Below are 20,285 nucleotides of genomic sequence, written 5' to 3'. Positions count from 1 at the left end.
GTCTGGGGTCTGCCTCTAAGTGGGAAGACGGAAGGCCCTGGGAATGGCTTCTCTGGCTTTCTCTCCTTCATGGAAACCCTTTGAGCCAACTGCCCAGTTGGGAAATCCCCATTCCTGCCGCCGTCCTCACGGTCCCCATTGTCACCATCCTCCGGACCTCACTAGTCCCTTGGCTGGCCTGGTGTAGGAACAATCGGTCCTGCCCTCGCTTCCACGTGCTAGTTCTAAGAGCAAGATTGTAAACCTCCCAACAACAAAACCCCCCAAATATCTGAGGATCATAAAGTGTCCCAAAATGTTCCCCATCTTCCAGCCTCTGCTGCTGGTTCTCTCTTTGCCCAGACTCGGTCCCCTTATGCACCCCCCATATTCTGCCATAATCATCTTCTTAGAAAATGACCACCAGCATCTTCGGGAGTGAAGAGAATTTGTTTCTGTGTCTTTAGAACAAGAAGAGTCAGAGCCTGAAATGTACAGGAGAGAAGAAGGGGAAAGCCGCCGCCGTTGCCACAGCCATGGTAAGCAGCTGCCACTGGCGGACACGGCAGCACCGGGGGACCGTGACAACATGCAGTGACAGAAGCCGGTCACCAAAGCCCATGTGCAGCGGGATTCCATCTATAGGACACACCCAGGGCCGGCCAATCTGGGAAGACAGAATGTAGATTAGTGGTTGTCCAGAGGTGGGGGGTGCCTGCTGAAACAGGGGCGCGGTTCCTGCGGGGATGAAAACGCCCTGCGGTTGACCACGGAGGCAGCTGTGCGCCTCTCAGTGTGCTGCACGCTGCGCTGTGCGGTGTAGACGGCTCAGCTCCGGGCCGTGCGCATTGTAGCTCCTTGATGTGCTTACAAAAACGTGTGTGTGGCTGCTTCTCAGCTCACAGATTGTGTGTTCAGAGGGAACATCTGTTTTCTCTGAGCAAAAAGCCACACACTTTATTTAGGAAGCACCCAGAAATCTTAAGCTCTTCCTTTAAAAATGGCAATGGCTTAGGATTCTCATGGGGAAGGAATTGTTTTAGGAAAAGTTAATGAGCTTAGAAGATGGTCCCTAAAGCACATGTAAGGGGCGGGAGCAGGGACAAGGGTGCTCTGGGACACTGCTGGCAAAGGTGCCCATCCACAGGCCGGGGAGTGGGGGTTGGCTATAACCGCTGAATTTCAGGAGCCCTGCCCTCGTGCGCTTTCCGGCAGTTGTGTTTGCGGGAGCGGAGACTAAAGGCCCACGTGCAGGACAGTCCCACGGTGTTGTTTGCAGAACTGAAGTATTGGAGAGAAGTGGGCCCACCGAGTGGCCTGGCTAAATAGGTTCTGTAGTGCATTATACTGCAGGACACGGGCATGAGAAAGAGATTTTAATGTTCAGATATAGAAGTATCTCCAAGATACTGGTCCCATCTTTATTTTCCCCCCACATCCTTAGTTGTGGCCTTTATTTAAAAAAAAACCACCACGTTGATGTGCATGTAGTTTGGGAGGACCTACAAATCACAAGTCTGACTGGGGGAAATAGAATCCCAGCAGTGAGAAGGTCACATAGACCAGAAAGGGGGACAGAGCCGGTGCAGAGTGAGCTCCTGGTGGCAGAATATCAATCAAGCCAGGGCGGCAACCAGATTTCTACAGGCGGCCCTTCTTTCAGCCAGTCTGCAGAGCAGTAAATACCAAGAATTCTCAGCCGGAGATTTGGTGCTGTCTTTCCAGTCCTTTGATGAGATTTAACTGCAAGAAATCTTAGATTGCCAGAACATAAGGAATCCTGCATTTGACTGGAAGACAGACTAGCTTTTTCCTGCCAAGCCCAGGGCAGTTCTGCTACTGACTGCTTTGGAGGACAACCTCAGAAACCTCTGAACCTGAAATCGAAGTCTTAGGTCTTCTCTTCTTTGTCCTGTAGGCCAGAGTTCTTCGGGAAACCAAGCCAATCCCTAATCTCATCTTCGCCATTGAACAGTATGAAAAATTCCTCATCCACCTTTCGAAGAAGTCCAAGGTGATCATGCTGTTCTTTTCTACCATTTCCACTTACCTGGGAGGGGCTGTGGCACACTGCAGCAGCACAGGGCAGTGGGGAAGAAACTAGAACCCTCCCTCTCTTTGCTTTCTGCCATCTGATGGCCTGAGTTCAGACCTCACGTAGGAACTACGATAAAACAGGTCAAGCGGGTATGCGTGCTTTTGGGAGAACTGAAGGGTCGGTCAAAAGCCGTGGAGGCTGCCCCTGTGGCCTGGCGGGCCCTGTCCTCCCGCAGGAAGACCCGCCCACACGCACAACTGTGTCCCAGGTGAACCTGATGCAGCACATGAGGCTCAGCACCTCGCGGGACTTCAAGATCAAAGGCAACATCCTGGACATGGTTCTTCGAGAGGATGAGGACGACGGACACGAAGAGGTCAGTGCCTGCTTCTGACTGGACGCCCTCACAACTGGTTCCAGGGAGCCCCCCCCACCCCCAGAGGAAAAGCTAGGGCGGTCAGGCACGGCCGAGACCACGGCCTCTCGGACAAGGGCTGCAGATTTCAGACCACGTGAAGTCACCCACATTGGTGCACGTTTGGGGTAGACCTTTCCAGAAAGGGGGTGAGGACACAAGTTCTTACCATGGGTCCTCCTCGTGACCTTTCGAGCCACTGGAAAATGACTACCCCAGGGTTATAGCACAGCAACCGGTTAGTGGAACCGGTCTCCCCGCCCTCCTCGATGTAGGGCTTCCTCCAGTTCCCCCGTCCCTCGGCCTCCTGCGCCCTTTCGTTGTGCGGTTGCTGAGCACACCCCCGGGGGCTCCCAGACACTTCAGCAGCTCAAGTGTGTCTGAGATGGAAGTTCACCTAAGACACCCTCAGTTCTGGCTCCTCAAAAATTGAGAAGCTACGTTTTTCAGATGATCACATTCCAGGCCAGAGGGTGCCCGGCCCGGTCACCGAGCTGGTGGCAGACCCACGGAGGCGCCTGTCCCCTCGCCCCCTGCCTCTGGCTCAAGGGAGGGCCTCGGTGCTGGGTGCTCGGCCCCCTGGGAGGCCTCCATTTTCTTCCACCGTCGGAACCACCTCCTAGCAGTGGGAAGGGGGAGAAAGCAGGACTACCACAGGCTTTGATGAGAAGATAAAGGATTTTTGTTTTTATTTCCACTGCCTCTGAGCAGGCTTATCACATTTGAGCGTTACTTCTCTCCCCCGCTAGGGCACTGCGTCAGAGCACGAGGGACAGAACAAAGAACCAGCCAAGAAGAAAAGGAAAAAAGAAATGAAATGCCTGAGTTAATGTGAACTTTGGGGCTTCTGCTTTTTTTTTTTTTTTTTTTTTTTTAACCCAACAAGCAACAGTGCCCCCTTGTCCTACAGCCTGCACCGCTGGTGGCATCTTGGCTCTGAACCCACTGAACTCCACTGCACCTTCCCTCAGGGGTGGTCGTTCCCGGCAGGTCCTGCGCCTGCAGAGGGCTGGCCTCCCGCGAGCCCTTTCGCAAACAGCACAGCTGCGCGCCTGAGTGTGGGAGCCCGCACCGCCCCGATGGCGCTCCACGGGAGCAAATCCGGGGCCTGCAGGCAGAGCTGCGGTCCAGGCCAGCGTCACGGTTCCAAGGAGCCTTTGGTGAGTTCAATGATCTGGTAGATATCCAGCGCTTCACCTGAAAGACAGTGCAGGGTGGTGAGCGGTGCCCGGGAGCCAGCCAGGAGGGAGGGAGGAGGCGGAGCGACTGCCAGGGATGGGAAGGTGCCGTCTGGTTTCTTTCTGTATAAATAAGTTTGTGTCAGCTTATTTTCTTTTTAAATGTATCTTTCTGCTTTGTTTGCTATTCAAAGCACAGTTTCTTAAAATAAATACTCTTCTTCGACCACACCAGAAATATGAGTTCTGGCTTCTTCCGTCGTGTGCTGTGAACACCGTGTTCACTGGGGGCCCAGGGCACACTATCCACTGGCACCGCCCGGACGGCGGCTGTCTTGAACCTCCTGTGGTCTGAGACCATTTGGGTCCATCTTACATTTTACACATAACGAACAGAGAAGTGAAGTGTGGAGCTTACCCTGGGGAATCCCATATCTCCTTTCCATCCCAGTCGGGTTGGAAGGGGTTTTACAATCCATGGTCACTTCCTTCCTGAGGCACTGGTCAATATCGACTGTGCTGAAAAAGGCGACTGACTGGGGCAGGTCATTCAGACCCAGCTTGTAGGCAAACATGCACCTGCAAGAGACCCGATCTCTCAGGCCCGGCCCCTCCCCCCGAAAGCAAGCCATGCAGTTAGGGATTCGAAACATGCCTTTTTCCCCCCAGAAGTTCAGTATCCTTTACTGATTGATGTAAAAAAAAAAAAAAATGCACTTCCTGGGCCACTCAACATTCAAATATACGAGGACTCTGTTAGGCACAAGGCCCCAGGGGGAAGATGGAGAAGGCCGTGGAGACAGCGTGAAGTACTGTACACATTATTTACCCATTAGGACAGATGTGCTTCCCAAACTAGTTCTGAATGGCAAACTGACATGAACTATAATTACTAAATTCAACCATGGAAACTAGGAATCTTACTATAAGAAAATATAGTTCAATATAGAAAATTTTTTTAAGCCATGTCTGAGTTTCAGACTACCACCAGAAAACATGGTGAATGACGCCTTACGAACTTTTGGCACTTAAGGAAACATTCACATCTCAATTTTGCAGGAACTGAGAAAAGCTGTCCAAGGTGTGTGTCTGTCTAGGGGAGTCCATGACAGCAGCTCCTCTCGGCACACCTCACCACCTCTGTGATCTGGTTGGGTTTATGGTCTTTCCAAACCCAAAAAATCTCTCTTAAGGCCGGTCTTACTAAGAACAGAAACGTTCATTCCCTGGGAGATGCCGGCGGCCGGGCCCCGCGTACCTGGTCAGGAGGTTGGTGACCTGCAGAGCCAGGGCCGCGCGGTAGCGGTCCTCCTCTCGCACCAGGTAGCGGACCTCATCGTGGATGCTGATGCAGAAGCGCCCGTCGATGGCGAATTCCTCAAACAGCCACTTCATGGCCACGAGCATGAGGTGTAAATAGTCCACGGCGGAGCTCTGCACCACCCAGTTCACACGGCTGGTCATAAACTGGGGGGGAGGGGGCCCGGGTCAGAGGGGCTCTGCCACACACGGCTCACTGCGGGGAGAGGTGGCACGGGAGCCCCGCCCCGCTCTCCCCATGCCCCGAGGGCAGCGAGCTACCTCCCCCTGGACAGCCGAGGGCTCCAGGGCCCGGCTGATGCGGCAGCCCAGCACCGGGGTACACGGGGTGTCAGACATGGCGATGCTCTCCAGCTTATTGAACATTTCTGACTCTGTGCCCCCCATCCAAGCTCGTTCGGCAACCACCTCCCACTTCTTCCAGCGTGACCTAGGGGCCAAGACAAAAAAAAAGGCAAGCTTTGCCTTTCAGCATCTCAGAACTAAAAACGAAGCATCCCAGCTCTCCCAGCGTGAGCCCGCCCAGACCCTCCCTCCAGCCTTCACTCACTTCCTCGAAGCTTCTCTCTGGATCTTGCGCAGATCCTGCAGGGAAACCCAGCCATCTTCGGTCCTGTCCACGGGGAGGTGCAGCTCCCTCACGAGCCACTCACCCTCGTCCGACAGCCGATACCTGGGGGCAGTGTCACCGCCATCATTCCTGTGGCGGTGCCTCCTGCGCGCCCAGCCCCGCGCTCCCGTGTTCACGGGCACCTGGCTCACGCCTGTCCCCGCACGCTCTACCTCAGGGGGAGAAACAGGCTGAGGGCGGGTAAGTGACTTGCAAGGAAGAGGCGCAGCCAGATGGGAACCCGTGCGGGCTGAGCCACGGGAGCCCAGGAAAGGGCTGACTCCGACCGAGGAGCCAGCACTGTCACTACGTCCTCTTGCTGCAGACACGGAACTGCCCGGGGACCACCGGGCACCACGTTTAGTTCAGGAGGCAGAAGGGCTATGACCCCAGAAGGGAGAGGGTAGGAAACGGGATACTCCTTAAAAAGGGCATTTGGAGAAGACCTACAGCCAAGTCAGGCTGACCACCTCCGTTCCCACTGCCCCAGACTCCCAGGTTCTGTGTGGCCTCGGACACCACCAGGCCTGTCCCCTAAGGGCTCCAGAGGCACGTCACGCATGTGCTCCAAGCTGCACCGGGGCTTCCTCACCACCCGTGCCCTCAGCACAGACACCCATGTGACACCTTCAAAGGTCTCCGCAACTAAGGCCCGACCTCTGTCAACACCACTCTGCTCCCCGCCCCCCAGCACACGGTCCCCACGCTGCAGGCCGCACCCACGTCCTGTGGTCACACACCCCTGCACCATCGCCTGCTTGCCCTTTAGGCTCCTGAGGCGGCCCAATTGAATGTGGCCACCGTACCGAGTAGCTACACTAGTTAGAACCGTCCCCTCCTCCCTCACCCTTGCTTCAGGGGCCCTCCCTGAGCACACGGGAGGTGGAAGCACCAGAGGACACAAGCTGGAGCCCCCAGTGTGCCCCAGCTGCCCCTGCCAACGCTACGCCCCGCCCCTCCCGCTTCCCTCGCTCGCTCGCTCTGCCCGGGAGGCGTGGGAGTTCCCAACCCGCGCGGCTGCTAGCTCTGCCTTAACTCCGACGAAAGCTGGTTCAGGTTATTCAATGAGCAAATGCCAACCACCCTGGAGCCAGGTGAGAGGTCTGGAGGGAGAGCAGCCGAGAGGGCTCAGGCCACGGGGAAAGGGAGACGGGATGAGCGCGGTAAAAGGGCGCAGAGCAGGCCTAAGGCCCTGGGGGTGACATGGACGGGGTAGGGCTCCTCACCGGCGAAGGCCCTTGGTGACGGCGTACATCTGCTGGGCCTTCTCGGCCGCCTCCTGCCGTGTGAGCCGGTGGTTGAACTGCATCAGCAGGCGCTCCGCGAAGGGCTGCCCCGCCCCGTAGATGCGGCCATAGTTGAAGATCTTGGCGTGCTCCCGGCTGATGCCCACGGTCGCGGCGGTCTTACTGTGTAGGTCGGTGCCCCTGCTCTTCCTGCCCTGCAGTGTCATCCAGCCGAAGGCCGTGCAGCCTGGGGGTGGCAGGGGAGGCAGGTGTGAGAGAGGCGGCTCGGAGACGTTCTACCAGCGCCGTGGCTGCCTTGGCGTTGGCCCAGGCCCGGCTCCCGCTCACCGTGCATGCGGGCGAAGTGCGCGTCTCCAAGCACCGCCGCGATCCACAGCTCCTGCGAGTCCACGTCGGCACCCACGAGCACGTAGCCAGGGGGAGCCTGCACCATGGCCTTCAACTCGCTGCCCACTCGGTCGGGCTGCCGAAGAGGGAGGTCAGGCCCTACCCAGATACCCCAGCGAGACTCCTCCCACCCCACTCCTGGAGCCAGGCTTGGCTGAGAATGCTGGGCCTTTCCTGAGGGGGTGGGTTTTAGGAAATGCCAAGCACTGCCCCGAACTCCAGTCCCAGGTGTTCCTGGGACAGCCTAGCAGCACTGGGGGTGACAGGGTAAAGAACCCCTCCCTCCACGCCCGGCCCCACCTCCGCTCCAGCACAGCTGTGCATGTCATGCACCGTCAACGTGTGGCTGCGAGGGGCTCAGGCCAAGCTCACTGAAGGAACTGAAGAGCCGCACAGCTAGATCTGAGCTGGAGTCCTGCCTGCCCCAGATCTGATGTTCCTTTTCACGCTCCTCGCTGAAAGCCCTCTGCACCCCAGTTTCGAAGAGACCCAGGAGAGGAAGAGCGGGGACCCTGACGTGCAGAGGGCACATACCCGGGCATTGCTGGCGGTGAGCCACGTGGGCTCCACAGCCCGGCGGGTGATGGTGCCAGCAGTCACCACCTGAGGCAAGATGGCCCCATAGCGGCCTTCCTCGTCATAGTCGGGGTGCCTGGCAGGGTGGGGGAGAACATGAGTCTCGGCAGCTTGCTTTGGGCCTAGGTCCCCCTCCCCCCACTCAGTCCTCCTGTCCCCACAACCACTTGGCAGGCCATACCTGGTCACGGCACGGGGCAGAGCCGACCTGGGCAGCCACACCACCATCTGGGAGCTGTGGGGACAGATGGACTGAGGCTTAGAACAGCCAAGAGGAGCGGAATCCACCCCCACGCCCAGCGTTAGGGGCTACTGCGCCCCCTCCTGGCCCAGCATCACCCTCTTCCCACAGACTTCACTTAGGGGCGGGCTGTGGCACAGCCAAGGCCTGGGGCCCTAGAATCTGCCATCCAGGAGCACACGCCGTCTGTGAACCGGCCGGGCCTCCCAGAGAGCTTCTGCTCTACCCAAGCACCTCGGCCATGCTTGGGGCGGACCTTGGCCAAGACGGCAGCGCCCTTCTGGCAGCCAGTCCTGCAGGGAGCCCCCTGCCATCGCCAGCCTCGGGTCCCCACTCCCAGGCCAGGTGCCCTCCACGCTCCTCAGCCACATCCAGGACTGCGGCAGCTCCACCCTCAAGGCCCTACAGCACCTCTCTCTACCTGAACATGGAAGCTGAGGCTAGGAAGGAAAAGGACTGGCCCGTCATCACATGGCACCAGAACCACAAGCAGCCAAGCCTCACGACCGTAGCTGGGCTGTCCCTCCAGTGCAGCATGGTGGGGGCAGGGGGCCTGGGTGGGAAGTGGGTAAAGGGGGTCCCAGGGCTGCCATAACCTGGCCAGGGGCATGGATAACATATCTCTGCCCTCCTGTGGTCGCCCACCTGATTCGTTTATGGGCATTCCTCCAGAAAGAAATCATTTTGTTGATCTCCAAGGCACGGGGCCCACTGGCACCTCCTGGGCCGGCCTGCAGGGTGCCATCCTCCATCTTGGGCAAGAAGTCCTTGGCAAAGGGGCTGCCCACATTGCAGCTGCTACCATCCTGAAAAGGGCAAAGGAAGTAGAAGCTGGAAGCTGATGGCAGACCCGACTAGGGAACCCATCGATGCCCTGCGCACCTCAAGTCTGCCCACTGAGCCCAGAACCTCGAGCAGAGCAGTCTGGGGCAAATCCCTAAGGGCAACATGCACATAAGCACAAGGACTCAAACACGTCTGGCTCCCTCCCCACAAGGCAGCCAACCCCCTTTGTTTTGGGGGGGGTGCCTCCCAGATCCCCAGCAGATGCCTCAAACCACAGTGCTGACCCATACGTGCTTTTATCCTATATGTATTTATGATAAAACTTATAAATCATACAGTGTGGTGAAATTATCATGAACAGAAATATCCAATAAAATGGAAATGTAACAAACTAATAAAAGTTATATGAACCGGGGGCGCCTGGGTGGCACAGCGGTTAAGCGTCTGCCTTCGGCTCAGGGCGTGCTCCTGGCGTTATGGGATCGAGCCCCACATCAGGCTCCTCTGCTAGGAGCCTGCTTCTTCCTCTCCCACTCCCCCTGCTTGTATTCCCTCTCTCGCTGGCTGTCTCTATCTCTGTCAAATAAATAAATAAAATCTTTAAAAAAAAAAAAAAAGTTACAAGAAGCGGCTTCTCTCTCTCTCTCAAAACATCTCATGTACTGTATTCGCCCTTCTGGTGCTGACGTGAGCTGGTAAGATGCCTCCGCGAGGAGATGAAGCGAGGTGAGCAACATGAGCGTGGTGCCGAAGCGTCACGTTACTAGCGACCACCCGACAACATGTCAGCTGAAATCATCTGCTTCGGGACCAGGGCTGACCCGGGTAACAGACCGCCATCGGCCGACAGAAGCGTCGACATCACGAAACGTGTGTGGTGCCTGACAGGCCCCCTCGACTGCTCCACCACGCCCCTCGCCACCCCATTCTCAGGAGGCAAGACTCCGAGAGACGGGGAACTGTCTGCAACCGCACCCCGCCCACCATGCATGTCGTTCCTGCTCCAAAGACACTTCTGGGCTGAGTCACTGGTCACCCGGGCCTCCGTGAGGGCAGCACGGGACAGGCGCAAACCAGGACACACACCTTGTGAGGCAGCTTGAAGAACCAGCAGCCGGGGACGTCCACGTCGTTGTAAGGTCCGTTGCCATGGTGATAGGCTGGCTGGCTGGCTTTGGGGCCACCAGCAGCAGTCTGTGGGGGCCACACACCTAGATGAGGCCCTGCTCCAGCACCTGCATTCGGCGAGGGCCACGGGGTAGGGTGTGGGAAAAGGGCCTGAAGCAGCCAACGGTGTGCTGAGAAATGGCAGGACGGCCACCAGCCTCAGGCTCCCTCCTTGGCCTCCAAAAACCGCCGGGACACCCAAGGGCAAGACAGTGTCTCCCCACCCTGCCCCGGGACCTTGGGAACTCTCTGGCGGGGAGAGCTACTTGGGCACAAGAGCAGGGCCCGTGCCCGCCGAGCGCCCGCCCAGAGAACCCCAGAGCAGAAGCCCCGCTCACCAGAGCCAGGGGCTGACCGGGGACTGCCGCTCCACAGCGCTCTGCCCTGGCCTCCGCCTCGGCCTCCATTTCCGCCTCCACTTCCAGGCAGCCCAGCTCTTCCACCTGGAGGGGCCCGGGTGCCCAGGACATAAAGCAGCGGACCGGCCTGGGGTGACCCACCCAGTACCCCCAGAGCACCGCCCCCACCCGGAGGCCACCAGTCCTTGGAAGGGAGCAGACTCCAGAGCCCAGGTTCGGGGTGCCCTCACCGTCTGCCACATGGTGCTGCCGTCGGCGAGCAGGAACTCCTCCACCAGGCCTGCCTGCTGGGGCTCCGGCTGCTGCTTCCCCTGTTCAAGACAGTGCTTCCTGTACAGGGACTCGATGGCTCTGGGCAGAGAACAGCGGCAGCGGCCTCTGATTACTGGGGGCCCGCTCCGGGCCAGGCAGCTCACTGGGGCCTTCCACAACTCCCCTCACTTAGGCCTCAGAACCGGCTCTGAGGCAAAGGCAGACAGCGCTCTCCCTGGTTTTCAGACAGGGAGTGACAAATCGCAAGCCAACCGCAACACGCCAGTGGCAGGCAAAGGTGCGAGGGCTGGTCTGACCCAATCTAAGTGCCTCGCCAGCTTGCAGGGGCCGCCTCTGCTGGGAAAGCTCTGGGAGCGGAGCAGCTGCCCCTGCTGGACCCCGGCCCCTTTGTCCCAAGGGCCCCACAGGTGACTCGGGCTGTCCTGCAGAGCTGGGCCTCCCAACCTGGGCCACGTCAAGTGCCATGGCTTGTCCCCAACAGCCACCTGTCCAAAGCTCAGGGTTTAGGATCTCAGACAAGTCAAAGGACTTTCCTAGGCCTTCACTCTGCCAACCGCACGATGTGGGTAACGCTCTAACTCGCGCGGCTGCCTGCGCACAAACGAGGGAGCACCACACAAGGGTCAACCACAGAGTAGAACTCGTGCTCGATAAACTACACAAGGAAGGAAAACTGCCCATCTGCCGGCTGCTTCCGGCGGCCCCTGCTCCACACGCTCCTGCGAAGGCAGCTGTGCCGCCGGACCGAGGGCAGCAGGGCCTCAGGCCTCCACGCCCCCGCGGGGCTCGGGCCCCACAAGTAAAGGGCAGCCGTGGAAAAAAGGACTCGCTCCCAGACTCTCAGACCCCCGCTCTTCCCACTGGCCTGAGCCAGGCTTGGGTTCTCCAGCAAGAGGAAGGGGTCCCTCAACGCCACCCTTTCCTTCCCTGAGCCTCACCTGTAGGGACAGGCCACCCCCGCCGAGGCCGGGGCGGTTTCCGCGGGCGCCTGGGCCAGGTTGTCCCGCCGCCCAGGCACCAGGTACCCCCAGCCATGCCGCTCCGAGTAGTGCAGAGGGAAGCCATCCCAGGTCATCGCCATGAGTTTTGGAGTGACCCGCATCTGCAGGCTGAGAAGGCTGGGGCCCGGGGTCCATGCAGGGTCATCTAGCCGGGGGCAGAGTTTCCGGTACCACCTACGCCCCACCAGAGGAGAGCAGCGTCACCATGGTGGGGGAGGACAGCATGTGACTGCAAGCCAGGCTCCCTCTCCTGCGACCTCCCTTCAAAGCCCCGAGGCTTTCCGGTGACCTCAGCCTATAGTCACAGTCCCCTCCCTCTGAGGGTACACCCATGCCCCCCATTAAGTCAGAAGCCTGGGCCCACAAGCATGGCCCGGCACCGGGCCCCTTCCCAAGCTCCATTCCATACAGGGTAACTGGCCACAGGAGACAGCAGATCTGCCCCACTGCTGCTCCAGGGACACACCAGGGCCTTCGGAGCCCCATCTCGCACAGGCTGTTCACCACAGCCAACCCGAAGGCGAGGCAAGTAAGGCACCCAGGGTGCACAACTTAAGAAGACCTCACTCTCAGGGTCCTGAAGGTGCCATGTCTACACCCTGCCATTCACCCTGGCTGCCCCATTTTCTCATCTCGGCCTGTCTGTGAGGCTCAAATAAAAAAAAACCCTCCTCAAGGAAGCCTCCCCTGATCTCTCCCAGCAGAGTTAGGTACTGTCCCAACACTGCTCACTCCTCCTTCTCATCGTGAATGTAAAGACCAACTGCACTGGCACCTCCTAGGGAGAAAGCAGCTCCCAGAAAGGAACTGTGTTCCCATTTGCACCCCGAGTGGCTGAGCTGGGCCCAGCATACAGCAGGTGCTCGGTGCACTTGCACTGAATGAGACCAGCGAGCCGGGGGTCAGAGCGAGCAAGTGACTAGAAGACAATGCACGGCAGCAGGTCAGGAAGGGCCCCCCCCACACCACCCCAGTTCTGGAGCCCAGGACAGCGGAGGCCTAAGGGGGGAGAAGGGTAGACTCTGCATATAGGAGGGGCTGGGGCTCACCCAGGGTGTCCAGGAAGGTGCTGGGGCCGCTTGGGCAGGACCTCTGCAGTCCCCTTCAGGTGCTCCAAGCAGGCACGAGCCATGCCATCTCGCTGAACCTCCTCCTCCTCACTGGGGGGGCCAGGGTCTGCACAGGGTGGGCAGGACCATCAGGGCCAGAAGGCTCTCTCCAGAAGACCTGCCCAGCCTACTCAGCTCTGAAAGGCCGGAGCGACCCCTTCCAACGATCCCTGGGTCCCAGGACTGTCCCAGGGACCATCCCTGCCCCACCTCCCACCCATGCTCCCCACCTTCCTGATCCTTGGGATCCCCAGGGGCCCCAGCCCCCTCGATGGGCAACTTGCTGGCTGCAGTAGGCTCCTTCCTCTTCACCTTCTTTGCCTTCTTCTGCTTAAACTCTTGCAGGTCCCACTCCAGGTCCCAGAGCCAGGGGTCTTCCTTGTACCTGCAGAGCCAGTCCACCGGGGCAGGGTAAGGCCGAGCCTGCCCGTGCGCACCTAGATCCTGCGTCCCAAGGCCTGCCTACCTCTGTCCTGAGAGCAGCTGGCAGGCGTCATTGGCCAGGTCCATCAGCGACTTCTTCATCTCCCGCTGGAGCTCCTCATAGGTGCTCTGCGCCTCCGCCAGGTACCGCTCCCAGTTCTGGTTGACGGGCAGGTAGGAGACCCCCATCTCCAGCATGCCAGCCAGAGTCACCGGGTGGGGGCACCTGGCAGGGGCCAACACCGGGGCGGTCAAAAATGGCCACAGAAAGCAAGGCTTGGGCCCCATCCTTGAGCCAGTCCGGCCAGCCTCAAGCCGACCACCCAGGTGGCGTAGCTCTGAAGACAGACCAGGGTCTCGAGCCCAGCTCGACGACTTTGGAGCTGTGAGACACTGAGTAAGTCGCTTTGTCTCTCTGAGCCTCAGTTCCTTTATCAGGTGAAGACAGTATCCTCCCGTCCTCAGGGGGAACGTGGCAGTTACAGGTGAAAGTGAAAACCGGTGCCATCTCCTGAGTCACGACTAAGTGCCAGACGCTGTGCTAGGTCGCAGACAAACCGCACACACCTAGGGCGGCCAAGTACTATCTGCGTATGCTTCACGCACAGAAACGCTGAGGCTCAAAGAAACCAAGCGACTTGCCCGAGGACAGATGAGCAAGGTAGACAGTCGATTTGAACCAGGTCTAGGTGACACTTGTGACTGGTCACACCATAAGAGTGACTCACTAGCAAACATGACCAAGATGGACGTGAAGCCCCGGGCTCAGGATCTGGGTAAAGAGAGGGTGCTGAACCCCCAGACCACACACATGAAACTCCAGCACAGCCTCAGCCCTCCCCTCCAGGGCCTCTGTAGAAACCCAGAGTCCAGGACCCAGGTGGCCATCACTCCACTCGATGGCTCCATTCTTTCAACCCACAAAGGCTAAGGTCCACAGGCTAAGAAAGACCTGGCACCACCTTTTGACAGAGGACCAAGGTACCAGGACCCTGCTGACCCCCAGGGGTTCCCCCACCAGGGCTCCCCCTCACCTCTCCAAGAAGAGCGGGAGCTGCTGCTGGAAAACCTCATAGGTGGCCCACACGTCCTGGGCACAGTACTGCATTAGGTCCTGGCACAGGCGACAGGAAGGCGCTGGGTGGGCAGCCATCCCACTGCCATCGCCGGGCCTCAGGGTCAGGTCGGGCAGCTACACTCCCTGGGGTCAGCTAGGGGCTGCCACGGCCCATCCCCCCAGAGCCCCTCTCCAGCACTGTACCTGGAAGTTCTCCCGGATGTCCTTCATGCTACCCCTGACAAACAGTTCTCGAGGTTCCTTCTCTAAGGGAGGCCCCCCCACATAGAGGCCGTGAACGTCTGCCAGATTATTGACACTGCTGATATCCAGCCAGTCCCAGGATGAGACCTGGGGAGCCAGAGCAAGGAATTCAGGTCAGCCTTGGGACAGACAGGCAGGCTGGTGAGACCGTCCCAAGCGCCCTGCTCCAGCCTCCCGCCGAGAGCTCTCACCACTGGGCCACTGGCTTTCTGCGGGGACTTCTGGCCTCGTTGCGTGGGGTGCCGGGCCTTGCGCTTGCCCTGCTTGGCGGCCATCCACAGACTGCGCTGGAAGCCGCTGAGCCCTGAGATGGCCATGTGCATGCTCATGGTGTCCAGGAAGCGCATGCGGGAGCCCTGCAGGGGAGAGAGGCTGGAGCTGAGGCCACCCGGCACCGCCTCAGCCTCGGGGTCACCCCACTCGCCCCACCTCAGCCGCCTCCCATCACACGGCCTTCCAACACTGAAGCTCTCCTCACGCTTAGACCCCCGGCCGTGACAGGCTCGCCCTCCCACATCCCAGCCACCCTCAAAGGTACAGGCCCGGCTCAGTCCCAACACATAAGTCCTTCCCAGCAACCAGCAACAGCTCCAACGGCTGCCTTGGAAACACAGGGGCCAAATCGAGGCCTTCTGGGCTCCCAGGCTCAGCCCCCACCCCAGCCCTGTCGCTCACAAGCTCTGTGGCCCTGTTCGGCCCTGTTCAAGGCTGCCCTCGCCTGGCCTGCCTTTCTGCTGGGGTGACTGTGAGGATGCGATGGAAGAACACTTCCCATACCATTAAGAATGCCACAAGCATCCACCCGGTGTGCACACCGTTCAAACCTCCCCAGCAATCCTGCCAGGTGACTTCTGCCAGCTCCCTTTTACAAATAAGGAAACTGAGGCTCAGGGACGTTAAGGCGCTCACATGTCTTGTCCCTGGCTGAGGCAGGATGCGAGCCCAGGCTGTGTGGCCCAGAGCTTCCAAAGACCCACACTAAGCTCTAAAACACCACACGGAAAGAAGGAGTCTTCGTACTCTCTGACAACTCAAGTCCTGCACCAGGCAAGTCCTGGGGAATGAACTCCTAGGCACAGGGACCAGGCGTAGGGCTAATCGACAGGGGCGCTGCAGTTGGTACAAAGACGAAGGAGACACTGACCGGGAAAAGCAACACCTTCCCTAGCCCCCCGGGATCAGAGCCTTAGGCCACCCCGTGCCAGAAGCCACACTGGCCCCAGGAACCTTACCTGGATCAGGTACTGCTCCCTGATATGCGCTCGATCAAAGGAAACGTTGTGCCCCACCACTAACTGCTCTTGCCAACCGCGCTGGGTGGGGCCACCGGCACTGGCAGGGACCTCCAGAGGAATGAGGTCAGCCGGCGACAGCTGGCTGGTCCAAGAGTAACGCTCTTCCACCAGCCGCCGGCTGCACCAAGAATACCTGAGGGAGGCGAGAGGCAGACGGGCTCGGCACAGAGGCAGCACACTTCCCTCCGCAACACCCACCGCACACCTACCGCCGCGAGCCGGCTCCTGCACTAGCAGCTGGGACTCGAGCAAGACCAAGGGGTGCTCCCAACCCTCACGGAGCCAGAGAGCGGGTGGGGGCGTGTGGGAGGGAGGTCATAAAAGCTCCTTTACTTTTCCCTTCCACAGATAAAAATGGAGCTAAACGCCACGGCACTGGGTGTCCTTCAGAGACACCCGGCCTGGACCCCGCCAAGGTGTTTGTTAGGTCCGGCGTTCCCGAAGTCGGTGCTGTTTGTGGGCACTGTCAACCCCTCGGGTCTATAAGCACAAAACAGCAGGTGTTCAAAACGCTAGTAAGGGAGACAGACAATTACAACAGAATCCAAAGTGGGAAATTTATTTTTTTTTGGTTGAAAGTGGCAAAAAAAAGAGAAAAAAAGAAAAAGACAAACGCTGCACATGTACAGGATGAATCATCTAACAGCTGGAAAGACTCTAAAGGACAAAGAGCACACTGTGCACCTTGGAGCAGGTGCTGGGCCTCTCTGAGCCCCCCAGGAGAGCCGAGGGCAAGCGCGGGACCGCAGGGGCCGGGAGGGCAGAGGAAGAGCACTGCGTGTGGGCGCCTGACCCTGACTCGGGAAAAGGCTGGAAGGTGCTCCAGATCCACAAGGCTGAGTGGGGGGAAACTGAGGAATGACGCCAAAGGGTCAGAGCCACTCAGCATCAAAGTGCATGACGGACGAGGCGTGGCCGGTGTAGCCGCACAGGAGCTCCGGGCAACCCTGGGGTGGGGGGGCATCTGCCTCTACAGTTTCAACACACACAACCGTGGTTTCCACAGGGGAGGGGGCTACGGGCAGAAAGCAGTTCCTGGTTTTAAACCTGCTGAAGTCTAACTCACACTCCAAATGGTGGCGATACACTCAGGGACTCAGGCTGCAACCCCCTCCCCCTTCAGAGCCCTTACAAACACCAAAGAGGCTGGAAGATGTCAAATGGTTGAGGCTACGGTGATGGCAGAACTCTAGGTGCAAGGAAAGGCCAGACTGGTGTCAAGATCCAGGTCTTCAGCCGCACAGAGCCGTCTTACTACACGTGTGTGATAAAAAAGAAGCCAACATGCCAACAGGGTTTGCACGTTCAAGATGATTCAGATCAATGCCATTGACTCTCTACGCTTGTCCTGGGAATCTCAGACAAATGTTGGCACCTGTGTGATGTCCCCTAGTGTGACAACCATAGTCCTCAGCCACGCCTTTGGGAAGCTGCTCTGCGGGATGTCTAAGCAGCCCCCCCACCCCCACCCCAAAATTTCGGGCTGGCCTGGAACGTGAGGTTACACAGCCACGGGACAGGGATAGGTCCAAGTTCACAGCGGACTGCTCGGAGGGCCCCACCTGGTACCCCCGCGCCCCCGCCAGTCAGGCTCCCAGGAGGAAGGCCCCCACGGGAGCCCAGGCCTCGCCACCACGCAAAACCACCACGCAAACCGAGCAGCGCCTCCAGTACCACTGGCAAGAATGGAATGAGGATGAGAGGAGGATGGGGAGGACAGGGAGAGGAAGGAGGAGGAAGAGAAAAGGGGACTTGAGGTAAAATGGCCAAAAACGACCGAGAGATCAAAAAACAAGTCTTTCTTGTCACTGATTTCCTCATTTTCCTTCAGCCACCACAGCCTGCTGTACCTTCTCCACGGCGGGTGCTACTCCCTCTATTTTGACCCTCAAGTTACACAGTAAGCACTGAGATTCTCATCTCAACTGGAACTAAATCAATGCGGAATCTGGTTTTGCTCTTTTCAGCCATTAATGCCTACCTTATCTATTTAGCCATGTTTTCACCATTTTCAACTGCATATTTAACATTTCGCAGCTTTCTTTACAAAGATGTAGCTTCCAATAGGAATAAAGAAACTGCTAACTTTTGTGCTGGCCATGCCTGAAAGCATTAGGGTTGTAAATAGTATTTTAATCCTGGAATGAAGAATAAAAAAGGGGAGAAACAGGACTACCATCATTGTTTGAAAAAGAAACGTGGGTAGCACTTAGATGTTATTTAAAAAGAAGAGAGAGAGATTTGGATATACCTTTTGGGGACCAAAATGCCTGTTTGGGAGGCTGGGGGCAGGAAGCAACGTCTCTCAACTGGGGGCAATGGGGGGGTGCTACCTTGGGGTGGGAGTGTGTTTGGTGACACGGTGGGGCTATTTGGTCTGGCATTTAAGGGAGTGTCTGGGGACGCTAAATGTCTTGTACTGTCTGGGACAGTCCCGCCAAAGGGAGATTTCTCCTGCCCAGGATAACCAATAGCATCCCCAAATAGAAGCACTGTTCAAACGTCTTGGACAAACTTCTCAGGAAGCTATTAGGGGAGAGGGAAAGGCACCAAATCGAGGTGGTCTCAAGTGGTCTCCCCTACTACCCCAAGTACAAGCTACTGTTCTCCACACGGCCCCTATCACCGCCTGCTATTTGCTTGGGTGTTTACTGCTTGTATCTTCCCACCAGAAAGTAAACTCTGTAAAAGCTGGGGTCAGGCCTACTTTAGTTCATCACGGAATCCACAGTCCCTAGAAGAGCACCTGCGTGGCACACAGTGGGAGCTCAGTAAATGTTCACCTGTGCTGAAGTCCCCTGAGCCCAGCCCCTACTTACCAGGCCGAGGGGGATATGGCCACCGCCAACGTGGGGCAAGTTCCCTCTGCCAAGCAGACCTCCACGTCGAACACCAGGGCCCGCTCCTCGGGGATGGCCACGGGTTCGGCCTCCCCCGCGGGGCCGTACCGGGTCCAGCCCTCCGCCCAGGCCCAGCTCGGGGGCCGGGGGGGCAGCTGGGCCTGCAATAACGAGTTGGCCGCCTCCAGGTAGGGCAGGCTCTGCTTCTGGGCCAGGAGGCGGAAGTGCTGGTCCAGGCCGCCCCCGTAAAGGGGCGGCAGGCGCAGCTCTACGTCCGGCAAGGGCGTGGCCGGCTGCCCCCAGAGCCCGTGCTTCTGCAGGTGCTCGACGCTGCGGCGCACCGCGGCCTCGCCGGGCGTCTCCCCGCCGCGCCCGAAGATTTGCTCGTGAAGCCCTCTCGACAGCATCTGGATGTGCAATGGGTTGTGCCGCAGCTGCCCGCCCTCCGAGGATGGCGCTTGCTGCGGCGGCGGCTGCGGCTGCCCGTCGCTGGGGACGGGGTCGGGGCCGGAGCTGGAGACCCAGCGCCCCGGAGCTGGAACTGGCCCTGGCCCGACGGTGGTGGCGCCGGCCACCCTCTTCCAGAGCAGACGGCTCATGGTTGGTGCAGGGAGCCCCCCGCTGGGAGTCAAGGCACCTGGCTTTGGGCTCCAGCTTGGCTGCTTTTACTGGCCGAAAGACGTGGAGGGAGACACGTCCTGTCTCTGTTTTCCAGTCAGTGAAATGGGTCTGACCATGCCTGCCTTCCACCCACAAATCCTGAAGAAGACAGACGATATCAAGTGTTATTTCTTACACGTGCGTTACGTGTTCCGTGACGAGCCGTCACTCCTCGAGCACTTACTGCGTCCCAGGCACTGCGCCAGGCGCTTTTAGGGACAGTTTCTCACTGAAGCACCGAACAACCACGGGAATTACCAATACCCCACCAGGGGACACTGAGGTTCAAGCAGGTGCATCAGTGAACTTGGGGGAGGCGGCGGCAGTGGTTAAGAGCAACGGTCCCGGAGGAGGACGCGGCGGGTTTGAATCCCGGCTCTGGCTGTTAGGAGATGCGTGACCTTGGGCGAGCTCCCTAAGGCCCCAATCTCCTACTCCGTAAAATGGGGTTACGGATTCTGTCACACGGGACCGCTGTTTGGGTGACTCAGGGCAAAGCAGTCGCGAGACCCGACCCTCGGCAAACGCTCGCCAAACCGTGGCTGCCATCACCACGGCCGGCGCGGCCCGAGGGCCTACCGCCGCCAGGTGCCAGCCCCCGGATTCGAACCCGCAGGGCTGGCCGTCGGCCTCCGGGGCCCCCACCCACGCCCGGGCTGTGGCCCCGCCGACCCAGGGCGCCCTGCAGGAGGCGGCGGCCCCTGCGCGCCCGGCCGCCCGCCCGTGCCCCGCGGCGGCGCCGCGGTGCGCCCTGGGACGAGCCTCCGCCCAGCTCCGGGCCTCGCTCCCTGACTGGAGAGGGAGGGGCCGCGCCGCCGCTCGGCGACCCGGCCTCCCCCCCCCCCCCGGGCCGAACCCGCCGGAAACCTCGGTCAGTCCGCTGCTTCCCGGGCCGCGGCTCCCGACCCCAGGCCGACGGAGCTGCGTCTCCCTCCGCGCGGCCTACGCAGCCTCGGGGTGGCGTGTGGCCTCCACCGACCAGTCCGCCTCGCTGGCAGCCGCAACTTCCCGTCTGCGCCCCGCTCCGTCCCGCGGCTACCCAAGAGGCAGGCGGGAGACT

At 59.3% G+C, this 20,285-nt stretch overlaps 2 protein-coding genes across 5 annotated transcripts in view; one reads left to right on the top strand and one right to left on the bottom strand.

Annotated features, from left to right (window-relative positions):
- FANCI (FA complementation group I) overlaps positions 1–3,317 on the top strand; it is a 77,883-nt gene extending 74,566 nt beyond the window's left edge. For all 3 annotated transcript variants that reach the window (XM_045813028.2, XM_045813026.2, XM_045813027.2), the window contains exons 35-38: positions 447–518; positions 1,898–1,993; positions 2,286–2,393; positions 3,182–3,317. In XM_045813028.2, coding sequence (XP_045668984.2) covers positions 447–518; positions 1,898–1,993; positions 2,286–2,393; positions 3,182–3,262 — 357 coding nt within the window. In that variant the 3' untranslated portion in view covers positions 3,263–3,317. The remainder of the gene's footprint in view (positions 1–446; positions 519–1,897; positions 1,994–2,285; positions 2,394–3,181) is intronic.
- Positions 3,092–20,269, bottom strand: POLG (DNA polymerase gamma, catalytic subunit). Of its 2 annotated transcripts, XM_087856648.1 has the most exons (23): positions 20,093–20,268; positions 18,545–19,324; positions 15,663–15,858; positions 14,622–14,786; positions 14,371–14,517; positions 14,144–14,223; positions 13,153–13,335; positions 12,917–13,071; positions 12,627–12,753; positions 11,515–11,751; positions 10,534–10,654; positions 10,283–10,387; positions 9,864–9,971; positions 8,637–8,797; positions 7,932–7,985; positions 7,709–7,826; positions 7,115–7,250; positions 6,767–7,013; positions 5,481–5,603; positions 5,192–5,360; positions 4,869–5,077; positions 4,029–4,189; positions 3,092–3,629 (listed from the first exon to the last, which is right to left on the bottom strand). In XM_087856648.1, the coding sequence occupies exons 2-23, from the start codon at positions 19,162–19,164 to the stop codon at positions 3,571–3,573; spliced, it is 3,681 nt and encodes a 1,226-aa protein (XP_087712774.1). In that variant the 5' UTR covers positions 19,165–19,324; positions 20,093–20,268; the 3' UTR covers positions 3,092–3,570. The 2 variants fall into 2 exon arrangements, with proteins under 2 accessions (XP_087712774.1, XP_087712775.1); XM_087856649.1 differs by lacking the exon at positions 4,029–4,189 and having other exon boundaries at positions 20,093–20,269.
- Positions 20,270–20,285: the final 16 nt, after the last annotated feature.

The sequence above is a fragment of the Ursus americanus genome, chromosome 28, assembly GCF_024610735.1.
Source record: "Ursus americanus isolate L20-20 chromosome 28, mUrsAme1.1.p, whole genome shotgun sequence".
Classification (NCBI taxonomy): Eukaryota; Metazoa; Chordata; class Mammalia; order Carnivora; family Ursidae; genus Ursus; species Ursus americanus.
The sequence above is the reverse complement of the archived record's forward strand: the minus strand, read 5'-3'. Positions and strand labels throughout refer to the sequence as shown.